Source organism: Pipistrellus kuhlii, unplaced genomic scaffold (assembly GCF_014108245.1).
Source record: "Pipistrellus kuhlii isolate mPipKuh1 unplaced genomic scaffold, mPipKuh1.p scaffold_m20_p_113, whole genome shotgun sequence".
Classification (NCBI taxonomy): Eukaryota; Metazoa; Chordata; class Mammalia; order Chiroptera; family Vespertilionidae; genus Pipistrellus; species Pipistrellus kuhlii.
This window is the reverse complement of record NW_023425420.1, coordinates 47,375-57,500: the sequence shown is the minus strand read 5'-3', so window position 1 is coordinate 57,500 and position 10,126 is coordinate 47,375. Positions and strand designations below refer to the sequence as shown.

The window sequence follows — 10,126 nt, the reverse complement described above, 5'->3', positions numbered from 1 at the left end:
AGTCTATTTGCCGCTCAATGTCTCTCTGTAATTGGAGCAACATCACTTTAAAGGTTCAGAGAGTACAGCATTTCTGGTGAAAAATCCCCACAACACGCGGTGGGTGTTTTAAAGGGAAATCTATTAGTGATGTGCGGGGGGCGGGGGCCGGGGGCGGGCGGCGCGGGCTGGGCCGGCGGGCCCTGAAGTGGGGGCTCACCAGGGCCCCTGCCCGCTGCTCCCCGCGCCGCGCCCCTCCCGCCCGCCCCGTGGCCCCCTCCCCGGTCTTGTTGTGACAGCTCCTGATACTGTTTATTGAGGTGCATGTCAGGTATAATTAGCAATCGATATGGAAAACGTTTCCTTGCACCCAGCACGCCTCTGACGTCAGAGCCGATTAGCGCTTCTTATTGGTCCCAAATTCCCCGGGCCGCGGCTAATTACCGGGCGCTTGATGTTGATAAAGTAAAGCGCCGCGCGCGGGCGAAGCATGTGTAGGGCTCCGGGTCCCTGTCCGCGCCGCCGCCGCCCGCGCCTCCCGCCGCTGGCCCAGCCCGGCCCCGGCCCGCGCCCCCGCGCCCCGCCGCCGGCCCCGCCGGCCCCCCGCGCGAGATGATGGACGGCCGCCTCCTGGAGCACCCGCATGCCCAGTTCGGGGGCTCGCTGGGCGGCGTGGTGGGCTTCCCCTACCCGCTGGGCCACCACCACGTGTACGAGCTGGCGGGCCACCAGCTGCAGTCCGCCGCCGCCGCCGCCGTGCCCTTCTCCATCGACGGCCTGCTCAGCGGCTCCTGCGCCGCCGCCGCCTCGGTGGTCAACCCCACGCCGCTGCTGCCGGCGGCCTGCGGGGTGGGCGGCGACAGCCAGCCCTTCAAGCTGTCGGGTAGGCGCAGGGTGCGGGTGCGGGCGGGGTGGCGGGTGGGACCGGGCACCCTCTGAGGCGGAGGAGCGAGTGTGGGGGTGCGGAACTGGCCGCCTGGCCCAGGCGGCGGCGCGCAGCAGCCGGGCGGTGGGTCTGGCTCGGGCGGTGGGTCTGTCTCGGCGGCGGCTGAGCGCGCAGCGTCCTGTGCTCGCCCGCAGACTCGGGGGACCCGGACAAGGAGAGCCCGGGCTGCAAGCGGCGGCGCACCCGCACCAACTTCACCGGCTGGCAGCTGGAGGAGCTGGAGAAGGCGTTCAACGAGAGCCACTACCCCGATGTGTTCATGCGCGAGGCGCTGGCGCTGCGGCTCGACCTGGTCGAGTCCCGCGTTCAGGTAAATCCGCGTCCCTCCTGGAGTGGCGCCGGCCCGGCCTCCGCGCCCGCCTTTGTTCTGTGGAGCTACGCTCGGCTCCGAGCCCGCTTGGCGCTCGCCGGCGGGAAGGTGGTGGTGGCATTGCGTATTCTGGGGCTCAGGGTTTCGTGGGGATGTAGGTGGAATTACCCTAAAAGTCCAGGCAACTCGGGAGGGGCCAGCGGCCGCTCCAAAGTAGCCAGAACAGCAGCTGCGTCCCAGCCGGGGAGTCCTGTGGCGGGTTCTGGCGACCACGAGCAGTGAGGTCTCAGCTTCGGAGGGAGAGCAGCCGCTGGGTTTGGAGGAGACGGGAGAAGCAGGCCCTCGCTGCAGACCCTGGGGCTCTGGTCGCCAGCCCTGCACGGAGGCCCTGTCTGTTTGCCTCCAGCCCGTAAAATAATCGGGTTGAAACAGGTATTTATTTATTCTTTGCTTGGACCGAGCAGGCAGCTGGAGGAAGGGGTGCAAAAACTTAAACAATTAACAGTTTGAGGAAAAAAGGTGTCTGCATCTTAATACTCGTTATATCCTTTTCTTTTCTCTTTTCCCGTAATTTGATTTTTATTCAGAGACTGCCAGTGCTATTCTATTTAAAAATACAGCATCATTTTGGTGGATTGTTTATTCAAGATGAATTGAGCATAATTAGGTGTTTCCCTGAAGTGCAGAAATCATTCTGGTGGTGAGTGCGGGCAGAGTGGGCACCGGGCTGGAGGCAGAGCTGGCCAGGCCGGCCCAGCGGGGACAGCTTTGTCTAAACCCTAGCAAGTGCCTGGCCTGTGCGTGGCCTCTGCTCAGGGGCCTTTGGTTTGGAAAGCCTCTGTGGGCTTCCTTCTAAGTGTTTTGAGTGACATTTCTCCCTAACGCGGCGATGAATAATTCCTGGTGACAATGCAGCCCAGTTTGCACCCTCAAAAAAAGTATTTTAAAAAGGTATGTTTCAGGAAAGGCCCTTCCAGTTGTGAGAGGTTGCAACTTAATGCCCTCATCTTGGCATGAGCGGCTGCAGCGGGGTCTGGGGCTACGGGCAGCAACAAAGAAGTGGAACGTGCACCTGAGCCTGGGCTGGGACTGTGCCGTGTTGGAGCCTCGGTCCAGGCTGCGTCCCCCCAATCCTGTGAGCTCCCCAAGGACAAGGCCGGAGAGAGAGTGGGAGAGGCAGCTGGCTCCTGCTTCCCTGCCGCCCCCCCCCCCCCATCCCAAAGCCAAGCAGCTGGTTAGAGGCCACTGTTTCAGAGGCCTGGCCGGAAGGCTCCAGAAAGAGAAGTGTGTGAATGTGTGTGTGATTTTTATTCGGCTCAGCTCTCCAGGCCTTTCTGGAAGAAGCATCCAGGCTTCCCTTCATGGGAAAGGCTAAAATCTGGGCTTTCACTCCATCTCCCGGGGGCTGAAGGCAGGTGTGTGAAGGGCAGAGCCCAGCCGCCTGGTGTCCTCGGTCAGACGGTCACTGCCAGGCCAGGCAGGCTGCTTAGAACAGGAGCTAGGAGGAGTCAGGAGGGGCAAGGCCGTGTCCCTGCTCTCTCCCTCCTTCCAGACCAGGAGCCAATGACCCCCATCAGGGGCCAGGCAGGCCCTGCCCAACGAAGGGGCAGCTTCCAGTTCCTGAGGTGAGAAGCTGGAGGGGGAGCTGGCCAGAGGCGGCTCTACCTCCTCCAGGTGGAAAGATGCCCTTCGGAACCACCGCATCCTGAGTGCAACACCCAGCTCCGTGCTGGCCCTGGCCGAGCCTGGCCCCCCGAGGTTGTGAGGCCTGTCTAGGGGAGCGGGGAGCCACAGCCCAGCAAGCCTCATCGCGCCTTCCTTTTCCCGCCTGGCTGCTCTAGGTTTGGTTCCAAAACCGCCGGGCCAAGTGGAGGAAGAAGGAAAACACGAAGAAGGGCCCTGGGCGGCCGGCCCACAATTCCCACCCCACCACATGCAGCGGCGAGCCCATGGACCCCGAGGAAATCGCGAGGAAGGAGCTGGAGAAGATGGAGAAGAAGAAGCGCAAGCACGAGAAGAAGCTGCTGAAGAGCCAGAGCCGTCACCTGCACTCGCCAGGCGGCCTGTCCATGCACAGCGCCCCCAGCTCCGACAGCGACAGCGGGGGCGGCGGCCTGTCCCCGGAGCCGCCCGAGCCGCCGCCCAACGCCGTGGCCAAGGGCCCCGGGCACAATGCGGGCTCCGGTTCCGCGCCCGCACCTCCAGGCGAGCCGCCCGCTCCGGGCACCTGCGACCCTGCCTTTTACCCGAGCCAAAGAAGCGGCGCCGGCCCGCAGCTGCGCCTGGGCCGGCCCGCGGACAAGGACCCGGGCCCGTGTGCGCCAGGGGCGGCGGAGCGCGGCGCTGCGGGCCTGCCCAAGGCCAGCCCGTTCAGCGTGGAGAGTCTGCTGTCCGACTCGCCGCCGCGCCGGAAAGCCGCCCTGGCCAGCGCCGCCGCCGCAGGGCTGGACTTCCCGCCCGGGCTGCCGTGTGCGCCGCGGACCCTCATCGGCAAGGGCCACTTCCTGCTCTACCCCATCACGCAGCCGGTCGGCTTCCTGGTGCCGCAGGCCGCGCTCAAAGGCGGTGCGGGTGCTGAGGCCGCGCCCAAGGATGCGCCGCCCGCGCCCACCGCGCCGCCCGCGCCTCCTGCGCAGGCCAGCTTCGGGGTCTTCCCTGGGCCGAGCGGTGCTGCGGACTCGGCCGACGTTGTCGCCTCCCCAGGAGCCCCGACCCCGGCCCCTTTCCGGGACGCAGCTGAGGGCGGCGGCGGGGACTGCCCGGACACTGGGGCCTGTGCCGTGGCCCCGCCGCCGCCGCTCCCGCGGTCCCCCGGGCCTGGACGGCCTGGAACACGGGTGCCCAGCCCCGCGGGGGAACCAGCCGTTTGCGGGGCCGGGGCTCCTGAGCCAGGCGCCGCGGCAGTAGCCAGCGCTCTGGATGGTGAGGAGGTGGACATGGACTGAGGCTGCCCTAGAGGAGCTCAGCCGCACCACAAGGGCTGGTTCCGGCTCGGTCCCGACTCGCACGCCATCAGGTGATCGGCTTAGAAACACTGCTCCCCCCCCCCCTTCAGCTCGGACCTAGTCAGCAACAGCAGGACTTGGGGTGAGACCCTCCTCCTCTCTCGGGAGGAAAAAGAAAACCTAACCCATGGTCCCCCCAAACCCACAACAAGAATCCTCAGCCTTGTAAAATGCAAAAATGTCTAAGAATATTTATATATGTACCATTTTTTATAAATAAAGCTGGTCAAACGCAAGCTCTCCGACCCATCTTTTTCCAATTTCGGAGTGCCCCTCCCCCTTCATTGCCCCTGCTCCCCCCTCAGGGCGGGGCAGGGCGAGGCTCGCCTCCCCCACGGTCTGCGCTTAATGCCTCCTTTTGTGTGGTGTGTTTGTGTTTTCTGATTGAACAAATTTATGCAGCCGCAGCTCCCCCGCTCCTGCCCTCCCTCGCTGCCCCCTCCCGCCCGGTGCCCCCACCCTCGCGCACACACCCGCGCGCACCCCCTCGCACTGGCACACGCCGGGCGCGCAGCGCGGGGTGACGGCGCCGGGGGCTGCCAGGGCCGGGCCGCTGGGCTCCTGCAGAGTTTTGATATGAAAGTAATTATTTTCCGGTGGCTGCTGCGGGGACTGGGTTTCTTGCCCAAAGGGTTATTATACATTACCGATTTCTAGTGATATGAAATCACATAAACTTCTTACAATAATAGAATTAGCATGAAAGGCTGGGGTGTCAAATTGAAATTGGAGAATAATAGTGCTGGCAGCTGGGGGAGTGCGCGCGCATATTGGAGCGGAGATGGGGAGTCGTGGGGCGGAATTTTCATGAGCTGCCTCTTTGTCAGCGCTCTTGTAGCCGCTATATTAAGATAGATGCCCAATGATATCCCTCATTGTTCTGTCGCTTATATTGATGTTGCTGCGTTATCAGCCTATTGATCATGTGTCGCCTGTAATAGGACAGGCGCCGCCAACGCGCCTCTTTACAAAAGCAGCGCACATTTGTTCTAATAGGGTCCGGGTCCCCGGGGGACCCTCCCGGGCTGCAGGACATCTGCAGCGGAGAAATATTAGCAAACTTGGCTGGAGCCTGCAGCCAGCCCCGGCCCCCTCCCCTGCCCGCAGCTGCCCCACCCCGAAGCGAACCTCCACCAATCCTCCGTCTACCGCCCCCCCCAAAAAAATCCCAACCATGGGCCCTGGGTCCTTGGCGCTTCAAAAGCCACCAATTCCCCAAGAAATTGGGATCCCAATTATTAAAACCATTAATTCCACTGAGGCTGAGCGCGCGGAATGATGTTTACAGCCTCGTTAAATATCCCTGATCCCTCCTGGTCATCAGGCCTTTATTTGCAAATAAATTGAGAATAATCAGAAGGACAGCTTTCCTCCGCGCGCGGTGCAAATGAATTTCGGAGCCCCAGTCCCTTTAATAATATTTACATAATTTTCGCTCGGTGACTCTGATATTTGCTCTCTAGGAGACCGAGCTTATAGGAAAAATAATTAGATCAAAAGAAAAGTGAGAGGGGGAAGGAGGAGCGGGAGAGGGGTGGATCCGCCCGCAGGAGCCCGTGGCACTGGAGGCCCAGCTCGGCCACCACCGGGAGCTGGGAGATGGTGGGGAGGGAGCGGGGCCCGGGAGCAGGTTGCTGGGGCTCAGCCACGGCCCTTGCCCCCTCGGACCCGGCTCCTGGGGCGGCAGCGGCCGCCTCCCCTGACCGGCTGCGTCCTGCCCACTTGGCCTCGGAGCCTTTGTCTCAGGCAGTCCAGTGTGGCCTGGGCCCACAGTCAACTCTCCCCTCTTCTCCACTCCCACCCCCATTAAACTGTATTTAAAGTGTCATTTAAATTATGAAATTGTAGCAGAAAATTGTGCGTAAAATGCCGGTTATTTTATCTAAGGTGAACAATTTGTCTGGCAGCGATAAATCGCCTCCTTCCTTCAATTTGCAGCTGTTCATTTTGGTGGCGGCTGAGCCGAGTGGGGGAGGCCTCATGTTTAATGGATTTGCAGTTTGAATGCTGGAGTATCGCTGGCTGCACACTCGTGTCCTTAAGGTGAAATTACTGATTTACTTAAACAGTTTAGCTTTTTCCTGAAAGCCCCAAAAGCAGCAGGCTGTGTGATTCTAGACAAACTATCAATCGATCTGGTCGAGCCAGCCTCCAGGAGATGTGTCCTTCATGAATCATACTTTATGAATTCAATTTCTACCAGGAGAAATTTTCAATTTGAACGCCGGATCATTATGGGAGAGTGTAAATTGTTTTTGCTCTATTATGCATCCGACGCCATCATTTTTCTTTCTAATTACGGAGGTGTCAGGTCGAGCTGTCATGCAGGCGCTGATTTTCAATTTAACTGATCATCATACATTCATTTTCCCATTTGATAAATCTGCTATCTAGACGGCTCGCCATGCCCGGAATATTAAGAGCCGAGCTGCAGCGAGGCGCCGTAATGGGGGGATGTGTATGCAGCAATAAGTGCAGATCAGGCAGTTAATTTAGCACCTCCTGATTCCCCATCTCCATTTCTCATTTCCAATTCTCCAAGGAGCGGAGCAGCCCAAAGGCTACGGCGGCAGCTCTGCTCTCCAGCCGAGGAGGAGAGGAGAGGGGGAGCGGGAGCGGCGAGGCAGAGAGGGGAGGAGGAGGGGAGAGAGGGAAAACACCCTCCAAAACGCTTGTTTTCTATTACACAACTTCCAAATTAGGATATCAAGCTTAATTAATGCTAATTGAGTTCTTCAATACGTGTTATTTTTATTTAATAGAAACAAATTTGCACAATTAATTATCGACATAATTTCAAGAGTCTCATTTGCAAGGCGAGCTCTTCTGAATCAACTACCCCAAGTCAACTAATGATTTTGTTTTATTCTGCAGAAGGAAAGAGAAAGATCCCCCACCTCTACCCCAATCCCCCCCCTGCACCTGTGATGCTGGCTGTAGATTTGGGGTGGCCCGGGAGGCCCAAGTGGGGGGTTGCTAGAGGGCGGTGGGGAGGGGGACGGGGGAGGGGGGCCCTCTGTGTTCCACCACGGGGGAACCTTGCAGGCGACTGGTCCGCGGAGCAGACAGGCGATGGCGAGGAGGCCGCTGTCCCAGGGCAGCCATCCCCGGTGGGGTCGGGGACAGCGGCAGCGGAGGGCGCCCCGTGCTAGGCTGAGGGGCTCGGCCGTTCTCGGCAGCTGCTCTAGAAGGAGTCCTGCCCAAGAGGTGGGTGTGCCGTGTGTGCGCGTGGGGCGAGGTGCGCGGGGCGAGGGGGGTCCAGCTGCTCTGGGGCCAGGCCCCCTGCGGGCAAGCTGATCGGGTTTGATTGTCGAGCGCGTCCCCTGTTGTCTATTAAAGGGCCGGCCCTGCCTGCGCCCTGCACCCCGAACCAGCCGCTGTTCGCTAGGCGATCGGCGAGGCGCAGGCTGGTTTAATTTTGTTGATAAATCGGTTCGGTGGGGGCGGGTGGGGGCGGGGCGGGGGCCGGGGGAGCGCGGAGAGGGGGTGTTGTTTCTTTGCTGATTTATTTTTAACCCGAGGTTGTACAAGCCCCTGACAGTTTGGATAAATTAGCCAGGCCTCGCAGTCTCCTAATGAGAGGGTATTATTTCGGCACCTCGGAAGGAGCGTGAAAAATGAGAGAGACTCCATCCGGAGGTGTCGGATCGATTCAGGATCAGGGTGTAAATTATATACAACTAAATATCCAGCCGTCCATACCGCTGCTTAATACGGAGCTTAGAAATGCAACATTAAACAAAGATTATGAGAGATGGACGCCTCTGGACCAAGCCCAGCTCACTGCTCAGCCGGGTCAGCCCTGGCCGCCCGCGAGGACTCGGAGGAGGAGCGGGCGGGCGGGAGGCGGGGGCGGGTTAGGACGGGAGCCAGACCGCTGGCCCGGATGCCCTTCCCTTCTTCCTGTAGCCACAACGCGGAGCAGGCCGCGGAGGCCCCACTGGTCCCCGCCTGGTTCAACCCCTCCTGCCTCCCCACCTCCCGCACCCCACCCCTCCCACCCCAAAAGCAGGGCCTCCCCTCCTAGCGCCCAGAGAGGTCCCGGCTGGGCCCGGGCTCCAGGGTGCTGGGCTCCAGTGTGCTGGCAGCATGGCTGGACCGCACTCCCCACCGGTGCTGTGCTCAGTCGGCCGCATGGGAGAAGCGCGGGGCTCCCAGGTCCAGGCGGAGGGGGCAGCCTTTGGGGTGGGCGCAGGGGCACATTTGGGGCGCTTGGTTCTCACCTCCACTCATTTAGAGCTGAAGGGACTGGAGTGCAGGGGGCCCCTGGAGTGCAGGGGGCTGGAGTGCAGGAGTGCCTGAGGGGAGGCCCTGGCGGGGCCCAGCTGTTGACTCCAGGCCTTGGGGTGGGGGGAGTGGGAATGCCCTGGCGGTGGGGGGGGCTGCTGGCATCGGAGTGCCCCCCACAGGCGGAGAGCTCCCTGCAGGGAACTGCCCAGCCCTGCAGAGCCGAGTTGTGAGACTGGAGAGGGCGAGGGGGCCCCTCGGCCGCCACTCTGTCCTCCTTCCTCCCCAGGGCGCCTGTCCCTGGCCGGCCTCGGCTCCCGCTCTCCCGGCCCCGCAGCTGCTCCCCCCAGGAAGGGAGCGGGCGTCCGCGTGAGGGTGTTGCAGTAATGAAAAATCAGAGCAGTTAAATCGTAAAATTTGGATTAAGAAGCTTGAATTTAATACACACGCACCACATTTATTAAAGCATTAGAATAATTGAAATTTGCTGCGGCAGCCCGTCCAATCTGTTTAAATAATTCTATGGGTGTCTTGTTGTGATAAAAGATTATCTAGAATTCTATTAAAGGCGCAGAAGCCTGCTTTGTAAATCCTATTTGGGGACTTTCAATAACTATCGATAATCTCATCTGCACAGAACCCCCACCTCCCCGCGTTATCGGAAAGTTTTCGGCGCCTCCCGGGCAGCGCGGGGAAGGCCAGCCCACCGCCAACCAGCACCTGCCGCTCGGCCGGGTGAGGGCGACCTGGGTGCGCAGGGCACGGCCCGGCCCGTCCAGCCCGCCCGCCCGCCCTCCAGCCTGGGTAGCGCCTGCCTGCGGCCTCCCTGGGCCCGCGCCCGCGCCCCAGGCCTGTGTGGGCGGCGCAGAGCCCCCAGGCTCCCAACCACGCGCTGGGCTGCGGGAGTGAGGCACGCGGTGCCTTCGCTAATTGCTGCTAATTTTGTTTCATTAACTTTATTTACTCTTGAACTCTTAATTGTTTCCATTTATTTTTAGTAATTTTATAATGCACTAATAATCCCCCTTTGCCTGCGGACGCCTCCTCCCCCTCCCTTCCCTCCCTTCCTCCCTCGCTGCTCCCTCCTTCCGCGGCCTCCCAGGCCTCCTGCAGGCCAGCTGCTGGGGTGGCGGGTGGCGCAGGCTCCCGGCGCGGCTCCGAACTCAGGGCTCCCTGGGTGCCGTCCCCTAGCATCCTGCCCGGAGGGTGGCGGGTCCGTCGGAGGCTGAACTCGGCCCCACACCGCCCCAGGCTGGAGAGGCTGGAGGGGCTGCCCTCTCGTGGGAGAAGGGACCACCGCGGCCTCGGAGGAAGGAGATTCGCCTAAGGTCACCCCTCGGACAGGGCCGCTTTGGGATGGGGCTTGGCCCAGCCCGCCCTCGGGCCTTCCGCTCCTCTGGGTTCCTCCGCGGCCTAAGCCCGCGGCCTGAGCCCGTCTGCGGAGCGAGGAGCGGCCAGAGCACCAGGCTGGGCGGAGGAGGACTCGCCTCCGCTGCTCAGCCCCTTCCCTGGGGACCGAGTCCCTGCGGTCCCGCCCGGCCCCCAGGACCCGGCCCCGCGCCTCGCTGTTATTAGACAGCTCGCAGGATTGTCTGCGGGCCGCCTCTTTCCTGCTAATTATCACCTTATGAAAAGTGTTTCATTAAGAAACTCTGCTTT

At 61.3% G+C, this 10,126-nt stretch overlaps 1 protein-coding gene across 1 annotated transcript; it reads left to right on the top strand.

Annotated features, from left to right (window-relative positions):
* Window positions 1-10: 10 nt before the first annotated feature.
* Window positions 11-4,476, top strand: UNCX (UNC homeobox). The gene is made up of 3 exons (XM_036432581.2): window positions 11-862; window positions 1,060-1,235; window positions 3,077-4,476. The coding sequence occupies exons 1-3, from the start codon at window positions 592-594 to the stop codon at window positions 4,178-4,180; spliced, it is 1,551 nt and encodes a 516-aa protein (XP_036288474.1). The 5' UTR covers window positions 11-591; the 3' UTR covers window positions 4,181-4,476.
* The last annotated feature ends 5,650 nt before the right edge of the window (window positions 4,477-10,126 follow it).